Source organism: Oreochromis aureus, linkage group 5, assembly GCF_013358895.1.
Source record: "Oreochromis aureus strain Israel breed Guangdong linkage group 5, ZZ_aureus, whole genome shotgun sequence".
NCBI classification, from domain to species: Eukaryota; Metazoa; Chordata; class Actinopteri; order Cichliformes; family Cichlidae; genus Oreochromis; species Oreochromis aureus.
The window spans coordinates 42,118,564-42,138,689 of NC_052946.1; the positions used below are offsets into that span (position 1 = coordinate 42,118,564).

General features: G+C 39.6%; 1 protein-coding gene across 1 annotated transcript; it reads left to right on the plus strand.

Annotated features, from left to right (window-relative positions):
* The first annotated feature begins 692 nt into the window (after positions 1-692).
* On the plus strand, positions 693-5,406 carry snrpb (small nuclear ribonucleoprotein polypeptides B and B1). The gene is made up of 7 exons (XM_039612653.1): positions 693-835; positions 2,234-2,385; positions 3,877-3,988; positions 4,073-4,225; positions 4,315-4,444; positions 5,040-5,171; positions 5,254-5,406. Exons 1-7 carry the CDS (start codon positions 833-835, stop codon positions 5,292-5,294), a joined length of 723 nt encoding a protein of 240 aa, XP_039468587.1. The 5' UTR covers positions 693-832; the 3' UTR covers positions 5,295-5,406.
* Positions 5,407-20,126: the final 14,720 nt, after the last annotated feature.

Sequence of the window (20,126 nt, forward strand, 5' to 3'; positions counted from 1 at the left end):
AAACAGCATAGAATCAACTAATAAAAACTAATATAAATAAACTAAAAAAAATAAATAAATCAGGTGTCAAAGGCCAGGGTGAAGAGATGGGTTTTCAGAAGTGACTTAAAAACAGAGAGAAGAGGCCTGTCTAATCTGTAAAGGCAGCATAAGAGCCGCTACAGTAAGTACCAGGCCAGTATGTTTAAGATAGCTGATGTGGTGGAGAGCAGTGAGGCATGAGATCCATGCTGTCGGGACAGGACTGATACTGTGTTTCTGTCCTGTAAGTTCATGTATGCACTGTACATAAAACATGTCTGTGGGCACTGAGTTATTTACATCAGTTAGCACATTTAAACTACAGCAGCCGAGCTGAGTGCCTTAGATCTCATAAATCAAGACGCACTGCTCTCCTTACATCAGTGCTGGCCCTGGGTTCACCTGGTATCAGACGGGTACCAAAATTTGCAGCAGTAAAAATAATTCAGCTGATCTCAGACCAGCAGCCAGCTGTTTGGTGATTCAGTATCAAAGTGAAGCTGCTTCGCTGAGTGCAGAAGATTTCTTTATTTTAATGACATCAGAAAGCATGTACATGCAAACGATCCGTGAGCGGTGAACGTGAAACTTTATTTGAACTTGTTAACGTTATTTAACGTGATTAACAACTTGAGTCTTCGCGCAGGAACTGTTTGTTCCTCGCACAGGGGGAATCTTTTCGGCGTTGCCACAGTTTCCGGTCGGCTGTGCGTCATTTCCTGTAGTTCCTGTTAAAGGCGGCCTGGCGGGATCTCCGCGGGTCAGAATTTTTTTTAATCCGGTGTAAATCAGAGCCATCGGAGTCACAAACATGGTGAGTACCGTTTCCGGCGATGGTTCGGGTCCCTGTCGCTGCGGACAGCGCGGTATCGGTTCAGTTACCGCTCATTTAACAGTTTACAGCGGGGAGAGGGAACGTCGCACAGACGTCAGGGAGTAGGTGGTGTTATTGATCAGACCCGGCTCTATCTTCAATGCCGAGTTCGAGTCCACCTCGGGGCTTCACCGAGACCTGGGGGTCCCGGGGCAGTGTCTGGGTTTTACCAGGACACTCTCCTGGTCTCCGTGCCGGTAGGCCTGGTCTCCCCGAGCTGCTGGAGTGGCGCACACGATGAGCGAACTCGGTGGCAAACAGAGAGGCTAAAAGCTAACGGCTAACAGGGTCGAGCTAACTTTATTTAAATAACTATATTTAACTTGTGCTACAGACAGGTCACAGGTCAGAGAGGTGCACTTTTATTGGGAAAGGGGCTTACACCATTGGGTGGCTGTAGCTTAAAAACAAAGCAGGGCATGGGAAGGTTGCTGGTTCAATCCCTGCTGCTCCAGTCTGCAGGTTAGATTGAAGACACTATCTAGAGTCCTACTGTTTTACCATTGATATGTGCCGACCCTTTGTTATGAAAGGGTCTTACCCGTGTGCTCTAACACCTTATCGACCTGTGCTAGCCCAGGTTACAGGTGAATTATTCTTCAGTTCTACATTGTAACTTAAGCCATAACCTGATGTGCACCTCCTGAGAAATGTTCCTACACATCGCGTTGACGCAAACTTGGCGTGGAAGGTTGCGGTGTAGGGATACAGTAACATCAGAACGTAGCATTTCCACAGAAGTCGAGCTTCAGTTTACTGTAGTCTTTGTTAGTTCAGCAGGGTTTTATTCTGAAAGGGTGGGACAGTGACCACTTTCCTTCCTGTCCCGGTCACAGCTTTGAGCTTTGTTTCTCTGTCACCAAAGGAAGTTGTTCCGTTAGGTTCATCTTGTGGAGGTCCTCTCAGCTGCCAGTTGCCTTGTAATGCCTTGTGCCTTGCTCTCATTGGCCGGTTTGGTTGCTCACCTCAAAGCTGTGAAGTTCAACTTGGGACCGCCCACTTTGTTTTTGTTTCTGGCATTGTCACCTGCAAGTGGCTGAATGCCATTGGGCGTCTCATCACTGTGAATCACGTTGCCCTTGACGTGAAGACGCGTAACCTCTGATAGGCTGATGGGGAGCCCCTGGTTTGTGACCTCTTACCTGTCTTAGCTCTGAGAACTGGAGACTTCTGAGGAGTCTAAAAGAAGATGCTGATGATGTAACCGGCGTGTCTCTTTGATTGGTCAGATGCTGATGATATTGATGTTTTTAATGATGGTATTGATAATGTAACGTGGTGGCTCCAATGGTCAGTCATGATGATGATGTAACACAGCGCCTCTTTGTGATTGGTCAGACGGTGGGGAAGAGCTCAAAGATGCTGCAGCACATCGACTTCAGGATGAGGTGCATCCTGCAGGATGGCCGGATCTTCATCGGCACCTTCAAGGCCTTCGACAAACACATGAACCTCATCCTGTGTGACTGCGACGAGTTCAGGAAGATCAAGTAAGTGCTCTGGCTCCGCCTACACACTGCATCAAGGGGTGGAGCTACAGGTGTTAAAAGTCACACGGGGAAAACCAAACGAACCAGAGGCTGCATGTCATTAGCCAGGGTTAACTCTGGGTTTTATCAAGGTGGTTCGCTTCTTACTATCACGTGACTATTCTTCCACAGACAACTATTCCAGTGAGTGTAATCTGATACAATCACATAAGTGTCTGAGCTGAACCAGCAGAAACTGGTGATCTGGTGATTTTTGGCACAGAGCGGGAAAATAAAGATTTCAGTTACAGTGAATGATTTTGTGTCTGAGCGGGCTCAGTGCTGTTGTTTGTTTCTAAGGTGATGGTTGCACATCAGAGCAGGGTAGCTTTAAACTGTATCCATGGAAACATTAAAACTTCCTGTTCCACATCTTGATAGAGACAGAGCGCACATACCTGAACATCTTTTTGACCAGTCACATTCATTCACCCTGATCTGATTTCATCTTTGCAACTGAATGACAGAGGGGGTGTCCAAATTCATGGGCTGCATCCTCCTGAGGATGTCACAGCGACACGACGAAGCCTGTCCAAATTCGTAGACTCCTCCGAATGCAGCCGACAAATGCGTCCTCCTTTTCCCTGAATTTTGAAGGATGGGTCGGGTGTGTCCTTCGTGGCCTACCATATCCCAGAATTCATAGTGCAGCCCAGCCAATTGCAGTTTCCAACAATGGCGGCCGCTACTAAGTTTTAATATTACTCTTATTACTCTTTCTGGGTCACAAAATAAACTTTGAAGATATTTTCAGCCAAGATTGTAGCCGTGTAAACTTCAAATATCTGCTCGGTTTGTCAAGATATCACATATATGCAAAAGGGCTCCGATGTTTTCGGAGACGTCTGTTACCCACCAGCTCGATAGCTAGCCGGGAGCTCGAGGGTCACTAGAGCCGCTGGGAAAGGCAAAGTCCCTGCACATCGTTTTCAGATCACTGCGGTCTTTCGCTACTCAGGTTAAACGTGATTTATAAGTCACTTGGATAACTTAAAAATGTTATTGTTCGGCTTTTTTCAGTGTTTTATTTGTTCCTGAGTAAATCGATTTGGCTGAGATCAAAGTTATTAGAATAAATTCAACTTTATTAATCCATCGGGTGGGTTCCTCTGGGGTTTTCACACAGCTGAATAAATGTCAAACAGAGAACTGATTTAACAGAAGTGTGAGACAGTCGAGAATTTACGCCAGTGTCCTGTTATATTTTAGATGGCAAAGAGCAGACAGCCGAGTTTATTAAACTCCACCAAGACAGCTGGTGACGCAAATCTGAAGGCTAGACTGTCCCATTTCACAGCCTCGCACTTCAGGCCTACCTGACCTTCTGAGGACCCGGCCCACGCAGACCGCAAAGGAAGGGTCCTCAGGAGGATGCAGCCTATAAATTTGGACACTACAATGTGGTTGCCCTGGTAACCACACCGTGACTGATGCCTTCTGGGTGTTTTCCAGGCCAAAGAACTCCAAGCAGCCGGAGCGTGAGGAGAAACGTGTTCTGGGTCTGGTGTTGCTAAGGGGGGAGAACCTGGTCTCCATGACGGTGGAGGGCCCACCCCCTAAGGACGTGAGTGGCCCCTGCAGGAAGAGCTTCTTGGAACTGTGTTTGTTTGTGTTGAATTAATTCTGACCTCTGACCCCTCGCCTACAGACGGGGATCGCGCGTGTCCCGTTGGCGGGCGTGGCCGGAGGGCCAGGCGTGGGGCGGGCAGCAGGTCGCGGTGTTCCCGCTGGTGCTCCGATGCCTCAGGCACCAGCTGGCCTTGCGGGGCCGGTCAGAGGCGTGGGCGGACCATCGCAGCAGGTAAATATGATGATGCCAGCTGGTCTCAGAGTGTGTGTGTGTGTGTGTCTGAGCACGCTCAGTGATGACAGTTTTCTGTGTTTGGGCAGGTGATGACGCCGCAGGGTCGAGGGACGGTTGCTGCCGCAGCAGCAGGCGCCAGCATCGCTGGGGCGCCGACCCAGTACCCACCTGGGCGAGGAGCCCCGCCCCCCATGGGCAGAGGAGCCCCACCTCCAGGTCAGTGATGTCACTGTAAGACAACTTGGCAACAAGACCAAGTTTGATGTGATGTTTCTTTAAAAACAAATAAAACCCCAAGAAGCTACAGGTGAGGCACCAGGTGTGTTCAAGTTCCTCAGTCATGTGACCTGTAGTCTCCTCATGGTGCTCAAGTGGTTCCTTTCTTGCCCGCTGTAGAGAAGGAGACACTGGACCTGTAGTTCATAGGGCTGACCATCAGAATGTGACCTGCATAAACAAAATCACACCAGAAGAAGAAATCAATGGGAGGAGTCAGATGTGGGTTCGTTAGTCCGTCTTCTAGGTTTTGTAGTTTAAACATGGCGGGCATGCAGCGTCACACTGAGGAGTCTCTGTTGGTGTGGTCGTTGCTCATCTCTCCTTTTCTTCACCTGGAGACTGAGTGAACACCTGCCCAGGTGTGAGGCTTCTGCTCTGTGGCCCTCTATGAGCACAAGAGGAGGAGCCTCTTAAACAAAGCGCTGCTCAGTGATAATGTGACCTCTGCATTATCAAGAATCAGTTTAGTCTCTTACAGGGTCAGCTGTTCCCTGATGATTGGTCCATTTTAATCTCTCCCCCCTCTCTGCAGGTATGATGGGACCGCCCCCTGGCATGCGACCACCGATGGGTCCTCCAATGGGCATGCCACCTGGTCCGGGTCGCGGCGCTCCAATGGGTATGCCCCCCCCAGGCATGAGGCCGCCTCCGCCTGGGATGAGAGGTAAGATTTCACTCTGGAAACACCCAATCGGATCACATCGTGGTATTTATCAGACCATGTGACTTGTGCTCTGCTCTTTCAGGACCACCTCCTCCTGGGATGAGACCTCCCCCACGGCCCTGAAGAAGCTCCACCCCCTCACTCACCTGTTGTATAGATTTTTTTTTTTTTTTTTTTTTTTTTTCTAAACTTCTGGTTTGTGTGTTTTGTTTTTAAATAAAGTTTCTCAGTTTGACTCCACTTAGTTTGTGTAGTTTTTATGGTTATCACTTCAAGAAGCCAATCAGAGCCTAGGCGGTGTCAGCAGAAGGCGGAGCCTGTGGCGTCCGAGAGTGCGTTGTAATTGTCCCTTTTGCTCAGGAAGGTTCCTCACTCAGAGATGTGCTCCAAAGTATCTGCATGGTGGCGATAATCAGCTGTTACAAACACTAAGGAAAGGAGCTTTACTGCTTCCTTTAGATGAAAGTATTCTTAATTAGGTCAGCGAAGTCGGTCTGTGTGACTGTTGGAGGCTGAATAATCTGCATCTCGTTACACTTGGTTCAATCTAACAATGGTCAATGTTCCAGGACTGATTAAGATCTAACAGTTTGATGAACGACATCTCCAGGTGTGAAGATTCAGCCTCTTACTGACCACGGTTTGATTTCCTTGTCCATCTCATTAACTAAAGAGAGACATTGATCTCTTACTTGGAAATTTAATAACAGCCTTCTGCATAATGACAACTTCTGTATTGAAGTGAAAAATCTAATGGTGGAAACTGGATATGTCACAAGTGAGCAAATAGGAATGGTTCAAATTCCAAGTGAAACAGATGGCAGTTCAAATGAGCAAATCTGCCAATAAACAGAAGACCGGAGCAACAAACTATTATTGAGGGCATTAAGCTGTGCTGGAAACAGGATTCATCACTGGGCGAACAATTACAACTAAATAATTTTCAATCCCAATGTGACAAACTGTTAGAGAAAGCTAATGGCGCCTATGTTTGTTCAAGAGCTGGATGAGAGGGAGAGAAAAACTCTTCCCACGTCTTTAATTTAGAGAAACCGATGAACTGAAAAGAGGATTCAATCACTGGATATCGAGGAGGTTTGACTGAGGACCAATACAAAGTAAATGAGGAAATATTACAATTCTGCAGCAACCTTTATAAGTCAAACTATTCAGCGGAGAATGGTACTGTTTCCTGAGAGTCTTAGAGGCTTTATTGGAACATTGGACAAAGGTATGAAGCAATCGAACAAACCCAAATCAGCAGGAACTGATGGGCTAACGGTGGAATTTTACTCCTTTTTCTGGCATCACATTAGATCATTGCTCTACAGTGCTTATTGTGTGGATGCCCTAAAGGGCTTCCACACTATTGTGTTCCTGTTTCTCTTTATTGTGTGGATGCCCTAAAAGGGCTTCCACACTATTGAGTTCCTGTTTCTCTTTATTGTGTGGATGCTGGAGGCATCCACACTATTGAGTTCCTGTTTCTCTTTATTCTTTATTATTGTGTGGATGCCCTAAAGGGCTTCCACACAATTGTTTTCCTGTTTCTCTTTATTGTGTGGATGCTTTAAGCATCCACACTATTGAGTTCCTGTTTCTCTTTATTCTTTATTATTGTGTGGATGCTGATTAAGCATCCACACTATTGAGTTCCTGTTTCTCTTTATTCTTTATTATTCTTCATCTTCAAGTTGCTTCCGTCACGCTTTTTTGGCCTTTAACTAGTTCCACAATTTTTGTGCTATTTTCACCGCTCAAATTTCACAATATTTTGCTATTTCTGCTCTTTCCGGCTATGACTTTTGGTATTTTATACTCTTATACTTTTTAAAATATTACGTTTTTTTCCTTTAATTTGTCCCATTGAAATGAATGGGAAACTTCCATAATTCTGCTAAAACTTGCTTGTTTTTGAAACTTAACTACTTTTTTTCCTACTTTCACGTAGAACTACCATTCAAACTTTAAAATGTTCTCAAATTATTGGGCTATTCCTGTCTGATTCAGCTTTTTCATATCTGTTACTGTTTTCATCTTATCCCTCTTTAAGTTTTGAGTTTCATCTTTGTGATTTTTCACAAAATACATGTGTTGTTATGGTTGCTATGCAGTTGGTTCTGTGTGAGCCACTGTACCTTTCATAATTTTCTCTTTATGTCCGAACAACTTCTTGCTACTCGCTCAATTTTCACTTAACTTCCACAAATTATACATCAAAACGTAGGTATTTTTGCTGGCTGTCAGAAAATGGCACTATCATTGTTGTGGGATTTACAGAATTTTGGCAAATCTCCTCAGAGCAACACAAAGTCTCAAAATCCCCATAGAAAGTCAATGGAGAGTTCGTTTAAAATCACCGCTTGATTTCTGTAATGAGAGGCATTTTCGAATCATCATATCTCCCGAACAAGCGAAGTTAAGACATGAGGCTTGTGCCAATATATCTTCAGACACTCCTGACGCTCACAATTCAAGAATTTTTTTCTCATCTATTACCATTTGGCCATGAATTGGGTTTGTTTGAGGGTAGGAAATTTGTCCCTCGCTCAGATTTCTTCAGATTTCAAACTCTGGAAATGAGGCACTTTTTTTCTCTCATCATATCTTTTGATGGATTTCCACAGAGACCTGAAAATTTCCATGACTGTTCACCAAAGCCTGCTGTCTCTTACGGTGAAAGAATGATATCGATACTCCACATAGATTTAGAGTTAGAAAGCGTTGTTTGAGGGCAAGTCAAGGCAGTTTTCGCTTGCCTCTACTCAGTTATGGTGCATTAGAAGTCAAATATCTTTAATAATTCATATTTTAATGATAAATTGTCAACACTTTAAGATTCCCCGATCTCTTCTGAACAAAACGGTGTAAGAATGACCGTTCTAGCCCCTACGGTTAGGAAATTATGGCCATTTGTTTGAGAGGAATCCTCACTATGAGAAATTCACTGCAGAAATCCTGTCTCTGTGCTCTGTGTGTGTAAAACGGCTGCACCTGTTTTGGCGGGAAAAAGTACACAGCCTCTCTGATTGGTGGATTCAAATTTAGCAGCTCCCAGGCTGCTTGACTGACCTAGAAACTTGATTTTTCTCCTCCTGTGTGTGTGTGTGTGTGTGTGTGTGTGTGTGTGAGAGAGAGAGAGAGAGAGAGAGAGAGAGAGGGCGAGAGAGAGTTTTATGGGAGCATCTTATTGTATGATTTAAATTCAATATATTTAGACTGGTTGACTGAATTTGATCCTGTGTGTGTCTCTCTGTGCTTGTGGGACTTTTTGCAGCTGTCCATTTTGCTTTTCCAATTTTTCTATTTAAGTTATTACTATTGTGCTAAGTCATAGCATTTGTGCTGCTTTTCAGTATTTGTGCTAAATACAGCATTTCTGCTAAATCATACTATTTCTGCTATTTTATAAGATTTGTGCTAAATACAGCATTTGTGCTAAATCATACTATTTCTGCTATTTTATAGGATTTGTACTTAATATAATATTTCTGCTTAATTATAGTATTTCTGCCATTTTATAGTATTTGTGCTAAAACATAGTATTTCTACTAAATGCAGTATTTCTGGGTAATCATTGTATTTCTATATATTTCTGCCAGGTCCCCAGGAGTCAGTCCTAATATTCAAATTTACATATCAGGACCTGGACGGCTTCCCAGCCAGCCAATCATATCTGAGTCCTGGCACATTCAAATTTGCATATTGGGACCTTCATGGCTTCTCAGCCAGCCAATCATATCTGAGTCCTGGCACATTTAAATTTGCATATTGGGGCATTCATGGCTTCCCAGCCAGCCAATCATATCTGAGTCCTGGCACATTCAAATTTGCATATTGTTGCCTTCATGGCTTCCCAGCCAGCCAATCATATCTGAGTCCTGGCACATTCAAATTTGCATATTGGGACCTTCATGGCTTCTCAGCCAGCCAATCATATCTGAGTCCTGGCACATTCAAATTTGCATATTGTTGCCTTCATGGCTTCCCAGCCAGCCAATCATATCTGAGTCCTGGCACATTCAAATTTGCATATTGGGACCTTCATGGCTTCCCAGCCAGCCAATCATATCTGAGTCCTGGCACATTTAAATTTGCATATTGGGACCTTCGTGGCTTCTAAGCCTACCAATCATCTATGTCATATATCTCTAATATTTCATATTTTTATTTTAAATGGTCAGCATTTCAAGATTCCCTATGTCTTCTGAATAAAATGGTCTAAGAATGACTGTTTTAGCCCCTACGGTTAGAAATTTATGGCTGTTTGTTTGAGGGGAATTCTCACTATGAGAAATAGACTGCAAAAATCCTGTCTCTCTCTGTGCTGCATGTGTAAAAGCCTGCACTTAGTGAACCAGTTTTGGCGGGAAAAAGCACACAGCCTCTCTGATTGGTGGATTCAAATTGAGAAGCTCACAGCTGTTTGACTGACCTAGAAACATGCTGTTAACAGCCCCTGTTCACTTTCTGATGCTGCTGTCTGTCTGTCTGTCTGTCTGTCATTTAAATTCAATATATTTAGACTGGTTGACTGAATTTGATCCTGTGTGTGTCTCTCTGTGCATGTGTGTTTCCATATTTTTCCATATTTGTGATTGTGTGACTGTTATACTTTTTTTTTTTGCTGATTTTTTTTCATTTCACAATTACATTTGAGGGACCCTTAGCATGTTCAGGATTTTTTCAGCTGTCCATTTTGCTTTTCCAATTTTTCTATTTAAGTTATTACTATTGTGCTAAGTCATAACATTTCTGCTGCTTTTCAGTATTTGTGCTAAATATAGCATTTCTGCTAAATCATACTATTTCTGCTATTTCATAAGATTTGTGCTAAATATAGTGTTTCTGCTAAAAATAGTATTTCTGCCAAATATAGTATTTTTGATTAATTATAGTTTTCTACCAAATCATAGTACAGTTTTACTGCTTTTTATATGGCTTCTAAGACAACCAATCATATCTGAGGCCTGGCACATTCAGATTTGCATATTGGGACCTTCATGGCTTCTAAGCCAACCAATTCTCTATGTCATATATCTCTAATATTTCATATTTTTATTTTCAGTGGTCAGCATTTCAAGATTCCCCTATGTCTTCTGAATAAAATGGTCTAAGAATGACTGTTTTAGCCCCTACGGTTAGAAATTCATGGCTGTTTGTTTGAGGGGAATTCTCACTATGAGAAATAGACTGCAAAAATCCTGTCTCTCTCTGTGCTGCATGTGTAAAAGCCTGCACTTGGTGCACCAGTTTTGGCGGGAAAAAGCACACAGCCTCTCTGATTGGTGGATTCAAATTTAGCAGCTCCCAGGCTTGCAAGACTGACCTAGAAACATGCTGTTAACAGCCCCTGTTCACTTGCTGCTGCTGCTGCTGCTGTGTGTGTGTGTGTGTGTGTGTGTGTGTGTGTGTGTGTGTGTGTGAGAGAGAGAGAGAGAGAGAGAGAGAGATACACAGAAAGACCCTTTTAGGGTAGCATCTCATGGTTGGATAAAAATGTAATATATTCAGACTGGTTGACTGGCATAGACCCTGCCTGTGTGTCTCTCTCTGTACATTTGTGTATCTATATTTGATTTCTTATGTATCTGTTGACTGTTCTTATTTGTTTTTCTTCTAAATGTATTTTTGTTTTATTTTTTCACAGGTGAATAACAAATAGTTTTCAGCGAACTTAACCATGTTCCTTTTATTCAGCTTGTCATTTTACCTTTCCAATATTTTCACTTAAGTTATTACTATTCTGCTCAATCATAGTATCTCTTCTAAATCATTGTTATTAAGCTATATTGTAGGATTTCTGCTAAATCATAGTATTTCTACTGTATTATATTTTTTTCTTTCTAAATATAGCATTTCTGCTATAGAATAGTATTTCTGCTATGTTATAATATTTGTGCTAAACTGGAGTATTTTTGTTAAAACATAGTATTCATATAAAATAAAAATATTCATAGTATATTACAGTGTCTCTGGTAAATCACAGCATTTCTGCTATGTTGTACTGTTTTTCTAAATCATAGTATTTCTGTAATGTTTAAGAATGTCTGGCTAAATATATTCTTTCTGTTATCTTATACAATTTCTCCTAAATTCTTGTATTTTTGAGAAGTTATCGTGTTTCTGGTAAGTTACAATATTTCTGCTAAGTTCTGCTATGCTATTGTATTTCTGCCAAGCATTATGTTTCCTCTAAGATATTGCAGTTCTGCTAAGTCACTACATTTTAGCAAAGTTCCTTTGCTTCTGCAAAGTTTTTACAATTTCTGCAACTTTTCAGCTTTTTCAGCTAGTTTCAGCTGACAGCTTCAGCGTTCCAGCATCCACACTGCATTTTCGCAGGAAATGCAAATTTTTCTAGTTATTATTCTAGTTGCCACTTTTTTCAGTTTTTTGGCACTTAACTACTTTCACAATTTTCAGCCGATTTTCACCGTTCAAATTTTAAACTATTCTGCTATTTCTGCTAATTCCGGCAATGACTTTTGGTATTTTATACTATTATACTTTTTAAAATATTACGTTTTTTTCCTTTAATTTGTCCCATTGAAATGAATGGGAAACTTCCGCAATTCTGCTAAAACTTGCTTGTTTTTGAAACTTAACTACTTTTTCCTACTTTCACGTAGAACAACCATTCAAACTTTAAAATGTTCACAAATTATTGGGCTATTCATGAATGATTCAGCTTTTTCATATCTGTTACCATTTTCATCTTATCTCTTAAAGTTTTGAGTTGCAAAATTGTGATTTTTCAGAAAATACATGTGTTGTTATGGTTGCTATGCACTTGGCTTCCAGTGTGCCACTGTAGGTTTTGCAGTCTTCTCTTCATGTCCGAACAACTTCTTGCTACTTGCTCAATTTTCACTCAACTTCCACAAATTATACATCAAAACGTAGGTATTTTTGCTGGCTTTCAGAAAATGTCACCATCATTGTTGTGAGATTTATAGAATTTTGGCAAATCTCCTCAGACCAACACAAAGTCTGAAAACTCTCCATAGAAAGTCAATGGAGAGCTTGTTCAAAATCACCGCTTGATTTCTGTAATGAGAGGCATATTCGAATCGTCATATCTCCTTAACGAAGCAAAGTTAAGACATAAGGCTTGTCCCAGTATATCTTCAGACACTCCTGACGCTCACAATTCAAGAATTATTTTCTCATCTATTACCGTTCTGAAATGAGTTAGACTTGTTTGACGGTAGGAAATTCGTCCTTCGCTCAGATTCCTTCAGATTTCAAACTCTGGAAATGAACCACTTTTTTCTCTCGTCATATCTTTTGTTTGGATTTCCACAGAGACCTGAAAATTTCCATGATTGTTCACCAAAGCCTGCTGTCTCTTACGGTGAAAGAATGATATTGATACTCCAAATAGATTTAGAGTTAGAAAGCGTTGTTTGAGGGCAGGTCAAGGCAGTTTTTGCTTTGCTCTACTCAGTTATGGTGCATTAGAAGTCAAATATCTTTAATAATTCATATTTTAATGATAAATTGTCAACACTTTAAGATTCCCCATCTCTTCTGAACAAAACGGTGTAAGAATGACCGTTCTAGCCCCTACGGTTAGGAAATTATGGTCATTTGTTTGAGGGGAGTCGTCATTATGAGAAATAGACTGCAAAATCCTGTGTCTCTCTGTGCTGCGTGCACCTGTTTTGGCGAGGGAAAAAGTGCTCAGGCTCTCTGATTGGTGGATTCAAATTCAGCAGCTCCCAGGCTGCTTGACTGAGCTAGAAACTTACTTCTCTCTCCTGTGTGTGTGTGTGTGTGTGTGTGTGTGTGTGTGAGAGAGAGAGAGAGAGAGAGAGAGAGAGAGCTTTTTATGGGATGATCTCATTGTAAGATTTAAATTCAATATATTTAGACTGGTTGACTGAATTGGATCTTGTGTGTGTGTGTGTGTGTGTGTGTGTGTGTGTGTGTGTGTGTGTGTGTGTGTGTGAGAGAGAGAGAGAGAGAGAGAGAGAGAACGCCTTTATATGGGATGATCTCATTGTAAGATTTAAATTCAGTATATTTAGACTGGTTGACTGAATTGGATCTTGTGTGTGTGTGTGTGTGTGTGTGTGAGAGAGAGAGAGAGAGAGAGAAAGCCTTTTTATGGGATGATCTCATTGTAAGATTCAAATTCAATATGTTTAGACTGGTTGACTGAATTGGATGTGTGTGTGTGTGTGTGTGTGTGTGTGTGTGTGTGAGAGAGAGAGAGAGAGAGAGAGAGAGAGAGAGAGAGAGAAAGCCTTTTTATGGGATGATCTCATTGTAAGATTCAAATTCAATATATTTAGACTGGTTGACTGAATTGGATCGTGTGTGTGTGTGTGTGTGTGTGTGTGTGTGTGTGTGTGAGAGAGAGAGAGAGAGAGAGAGAGAGAGAGTGAGAGAGAAAGACTTTTTATGGGATGATCTCATTGTAAGATTCAAATTCAATATATTTAGACTGGTTGACTGAATTGGATCTTGTGTGTGTCTCTCTGTGCATGTGTGTTTCCATATGTGTCCATATTTGTGATTGTGTGACTGTTATACTTTTTCCTGATTTTTCTTTTCATTTAACAATTACATTTGAGGGACCCTTTGCATGTTCAGCATTTTTCAGCTGTCCATTTTGCTTTTCCAATTTTTCTATTTAAGTTATTACTATTGTGCTAAGTCATAGCATTTCTGCTGCTTTTCAGTATTTGTGCTAAATACAGCATTTGTGCTAAATCATACTATTTCTGCTATTTCATAAGATTTGTGCTAAATATAGTGTTTCTGCCAAATATAGTATTTTTGATTAATTATAGTTTTTCTACCAAATCATAGTACAGTTTTACTGCTTTTTATATGGCTTCTAAGACAACCAATCATATCCGAGGGCTTGCACATTCAAATTTGCATATTGTTGCCGTCATGGCTTCCCAGCCAGCCAATCATATTTGAGGCCTTGCACATTCAAATTTGCATATTGGGGCATTCATGGCTTCTAAGACAACCAATCATCTATGTCATATATCTATGATATTTCATATTTTTATTTTAAATCGTCAACATTTCAAGATTCTCCCATGTCTTCTGAACACAACGGTCTAAGAATGACCGTTTTAGCCCCTACAGTTAGGAATTTATGGCTGTTTGTTTGAGGGGAGTCCTCACTATGAGAAATAGACTGCAAAATCCTGTCTCTCTCTGTGCTGTAAAAGCCTGCACTTGATGCACCAGTTTTGGCAGGAAAAAGCACACAGCCCCTGTGATTGGTGGATTCAAATTGAGAATCTCACAGCTGTTTGACTGACCTAGAAACATGCTGTTAACAGCCCCTGTTCACTTGCTGATGCTGTGTGTGTGTGTGTGTGTGTGTGAGCCTAAATGTGTGTGTGTGTGTGTGTGTGTGTGTGTAAGAGAGAGAGAGAGAGAGAGAGAGAGAAGAGACACACAAATAAGACGCTGTTCTTATTTGTATTTCTAAATGTATTTTTATTTTATTTTTCACAGGTGAACAAAATTAGTTTTGAGTGAACTTAATCATGTTACTTTTTATTCAGCTTGTCATTTTACCTTTCCAATATTTTCACTTAAGTTATTACTATTCTGCTCAATCATAGTATCTGTTCTAAATCATTGTTATTAAGCTATATTGTAGGATTTCTGCTAAATCATAGTATTTCTACTATATTATATTTTTCTTTCTAAATATAGCATTTCTGCTATAGAGTAGTATTTCTGCTATGTTATAATATTTATGCTAAACTGGAGTATTTTTGCTAAAATATAGTATTTATTTAAAATTATAATATTCATAGTATATTACAGTGTCTCTGGTAAATCACAGCATTTCTGCTATGTTGTACTGTTTTTCTAAATCATAGTATTTCTGTAATGTTTAAGAATGTTTGGCTAAATATATTCTTTCTGTTATCTTATACTATTTCTCCTAAATTCTTGTATTTTTGAGAAGTTATCTTGTTTCTGATAAGTTACAATATTTCTGCTAAGTTCTGATATGCTATTGTATTTCTGCCAAGTATTCTATTTCTTCTAAGATATTGCAGTTCTAAGATACTACATTTTAGCAAAGTTCCTTTGCTTCTGCAAAGTTTTTACAATTTTTGCAACTTTTCAGCTTTTTCTGCTAGTTTCAGCAGAGAGCTTCAGCTTTAAAGCATCCACACTGCATTTTCGCAGGAAATGCAAATTTTTCTAGTTCTTTATTATTGTGTGGATGCCCTAAAGGGCTTCCACACTATTGTTTTCCTGTTTCTCTTTATTCTTTATTGTGTGGATGCCCTAAAAGGGCTTCCACACTATTGAGTTCCTGTTTCTCTTTATTCTTTATTCCACTATTTACTAGTTGCTTCCGTACACTTTTTGGCACTTAACTACTGCCTCAGTTTTCAGCCGATTTTCTCCGTTCAAACTCTAAACTGTTCTGCTCTTTCTGCTAATTCCTGCTATGACTTTTGGTGTTTATTAATATTATACTTATTAAAATATTACACTTTTTTCCTTTAATTTGTCCTATTGAAATGAATGGGAAACTTCCACAATTCTGCTAAAACTTGCTTGTTTTTGAAACTTAACTACTTTGTCATACTTTCACCTAGAAACTCCATTCAAACTTTAAAATGTTCTCAGATTATTGGGCTATTCCTGTCTGATTCAGCTTTTTCAGATCTTCTACCGTTTTAATCTTATACCTCTTTAAGTTTTGAGTTGCAAAATTGTGATTTTTCAGAAAATACATGCGTTGTTATGGTTGCTATGCAATTAACTCAGAGTGTACACTCGTCTATTCTGAATTTTCTTCATGTCTGAACAACTTCTTGCTACTCGCTCAATTTCCACTCAACTCCCACAAATTATACATCAAAACGTAGGTATTTTTGCTGGCTTTCAGAAAATGTCACTATCATTCTTGTGGGACTTATAGATTTATTGCAAATCTCCTCAGAGTAACACAAAGTCTGAAAACTCTCCATAGAAACTCAATGGAGAGATTCTTCAAAATCAGCGCTGGATTTCTCTAATGAGAAGCATTTTCAAATCGTCATATCTCCTTAACGAAACAAAGTTGAGACATGAGGCTTGTGCCAATATATCTTCAGACACCCTGATGCTCACAATTCAAGAAGTTTTTCTCAGCTATTACCGTTTGGCCATGAATTATACTTGTTTGAGGATAGGAAATTTGTCCCTCGCTCAGATTTCTTCAGATTTCAGACTCTGAAATGAACCACTTTTTTCTCTCGTCATATCTTTTGATGGATTTCCACAGAGACCTGAAAATTTCCATGACTGTTCACCAAAGCGTGCTGTTTCTTTACGGTGAAAGAATGATTTTGATGCTCCATAAAGATTCAGAGTTACAAAACGTTGTTTGAGGGCAAGTCAAGGCAGTTTTGCTTCGCCTCTACTCAGTTACAGTGTATTACAAGTCATATATCTTCAATAATTTATATTTTATCTCTGATTTATGAAGACCTGCAGATTCCCCATGTCTTCTGAACAAAACGGTGTCAGAATGAGCGTTCTAGCTCCTACGGTTAGGAAATTATGGCCATTTGTTCAAGGGGATCCTGAATGTGAGAAATACACTGAAGAAAAGCCATAGCTCTCTCTGTGTCTGTGTGTGTAAGGGCTGATTACAGCAGGTGCAGCCAATTTAGCTGACCTAGATATACCAAGCCCAGACTCTCAACAGCCCCTGTACACTTTGCTCTCTGTGTATGTGTGTGTGTGTCTCAATAATTTTCCCATGTTAAAGTATTACTCCTCCATAATAGTATTTGTGCTACATCAAAGTACTTCTACTACATCTTAGTACTTCTGCTCAATCATAGTATTTCTGCTAAATCATAGTATTTTTGAAAATTCATGGTGTTTGTGCCAAATCATGGTTTTGGGGCAAAACCATAATATTTATTTTATGTTATAGTATTACTACTAAGTGGAGGAATGTCTGTTATGTTATAGCATATTTGCTGAATACAGTATATCTGCCAAATCATAGTATTTATACAAAATTGCAGTATTTCTGCTAAAAAGCAGAAATAGTACCTTTTAGCAGAAATTTCTGTCAAAAGATATTATTTATGTTAAAACATAGTATTTCTGCCCAATCATAGTATTTGTACCCAATCATACTATTTCTGCCATATCATAGTATTTGTGCCAAATTATGGGATTTTGCCAAAACATGGCACTTGTGCCAAATTATAGTATTTGTGCCCAATTAATATTTCTGTTATGTTATAGTATTACTACTATGTCGTAGAATTTCTGTTATGTTATAGTATATCTGCTGAATAAGGTATATGTGCCAATACATAGTATTTATACCAAATCATAGTATTTGTGCTAAAACCTAGTATTTCTGCCATATTGTGGTATTTGTGCAAAAACATAGACTGTCTGCAACATAACAGTATATCTGTTATGTTATAGTATTACTACTAAGTCACAGTATTTCTGCCAATTCGTAGTATTTGTACTAAATCATACTACTCGTGCCAAATCATAGTATTTGTTGCAAATCATAGTATTCAAACCAAAATATAGTATTTGTACCAAAGCATTGTATTTGTATGAAGTACCGTATTTCTGCCAAATCATAGAATTACTGCAATTTCATAGTATTTTGAGGAATCCCTTTTGTGATAGTATTACTTCTAAGTCATAGTATTTCTGCTTTGTCATAGTATTTGTACTAAAACGTAGCATTTCTCCCAAATCATAGTATTACTGCTATCTCATAGTATTTGAGTGAAATTACAGTGTTTCTGCAAAAACATTGTATTTCTGCTAAATCATAGTATTTCTGTTATCTTAGAGTACTTGTACTCAATTATAGTATTTGTGCCAAAGTTTAGTATTTCTGCCAAATCATATTTATGTGAATTTGTACACTGTAATATCGCTGTATTACGTAGTGGCTAAGTAGGAGGCTGACTGTTACTAAGTGCATCAGTGTACATAGGTCATCTCTTGTGTTGGAGTGCCCTCTTGTGACGCCTTTTGGGTAGTGCCTTAGTAAATGTGAACACTGCAAGAAGTGGTATCAGACTGGTTTGGAGTGGAGGAATTTGTTGCCAGTTTCTTTAATCTTTAATCCGTATTCATGTTGTAATGTATACCCTGTTCTTAATCATAGAAACCACACCATATCACCCTCCACATCCTCCTACTGTATGCCATATCTCCCTGTAACATCCATCTGACTGCCAATAAACTCCACCTGTGGTAATCTAATCCCTGGATGCCAGCCTCTCCTTCTGACCGAGGATAGCTACTATTGCAGCACCACCCAGCATTAAACTGACGTACACCATTCTGTACAGTGCTAAATCATAGTGTTTGTGCCAAACAATAGCATTCACCCAAATAATAGTATTTCTGCTATGTTATATTATTACTGCTCATAGTATTTCTGCCAAATCATGGTATTTGTTCCAAAGCATAGTATTTCTTCCAAAGCATAGTTTTTCTTCCAAATCATAGTATAACTGCAAAATAAAAGTTTTTGAGCCAAAACATATTTTTTGTGCTAAAACATAGTATTTGTGCCAAATCATAGTATTTCTGCTAAATCCTAGTAACTTTGCTCAATGATAGAATTTCTGAATTTATGCTGTAGTACTTTTGCTAGATTATAGTATTTCTGCTAAGTCAAAGTATTTCATGTAAATCATAGTATTTCTACCAAGTCCCAGTGTTTCTGCTAAATCATAAATCATACATAAATCAGTGTTTCAGCACAAATTGTATGATTTGGCTCAAATACTATGATTTGGCAGAATTTTCTATGGTTCAGCACAAATGCTATGATTTGTAAGGAAAAATATTATTTAGTATAAATACTAATAATACTGTGTTTTAGCACAGATTCAGCTAACACTATGATTTGTCACAAGTGGTATGATTTGGTACAAATACTGTGATTTGGCACAAACACTGTGATTTACCAGAAATACTGTGATTTGGCAGAAATACTATCATTTGGTTCAAATATTATGATTTAGAAGAAATACTATGTTATAGTATAAATACTATGTTCAGACTTTAAAAAAATTCTGCTATTTCTGCTAATTTGTGCTATGACTTTTGACCATTGAAATGAATGGAACACATTATCAATATGGTCACTGATTTTGCTTGCTGGAGTGAGCTGTGTGTTAGCTCAGTGAGATGAGCAGCAGTTCTCAGAGCGGGAGGCCCGGGTTCAAATCCTGCTTATGGCAACTATTTTTTTCAGTGCATAATTATATTGTTTTAACTCTTTTCAACACAAATGTCAGATTCTTCACCCCTTTTCACCAGAATTTTCCAGTTTTTTCACCACTTTTCAGCACAAATCCCAGCTTTTTCAGCTGTTTTAAGCAAAAACCTCTTTTCAGCAGAATTTTGCTCATTCACCTCTTTTCAGCAGAAATTATGCTGATTGACCTCTTTTCAGCAGAATTTTCAGAATTTTGCTTATTCAACTCTTCTGTAAAATTATCAGCCTTTTCACCTCTTATCAGCACAATTCTCAGCAGCTTCTGCTCATTTCAGCAAAATTGGCAGTCTCTCCACCTATTCTTGGTCAGAATGAGTTTGGATCAGTGAGATGAGTAGCTGCCTCTAGACCAGAAGGGCCAGTTTCAAATCCTGCTCAGGGTAACATTTTTTTCCACTACTTTTCAGCAAAGATTTCTCCGTCTTTACCCCTTTCAGTAGAATTTTTGGCTTTTCACCACTTTTCAGCAAAAAAAATTTCACTTCTTCACCTGTTTTCTGCAGAATTTCCAGTTTCTGCACCCCCATATAACTTTTTGCAAATTTTCAGCTTTTTCAGCAGCCAACTTTAGCGTTAAGGCATCCACACAGCATTTTCGCAGGAAATGCAAATTTTTCTAGTTGTGTGGATGCCCTTAAAGGGCTTCCACACTATTGAGTTCCTGTTTCTCTTTATTCTTTATTATT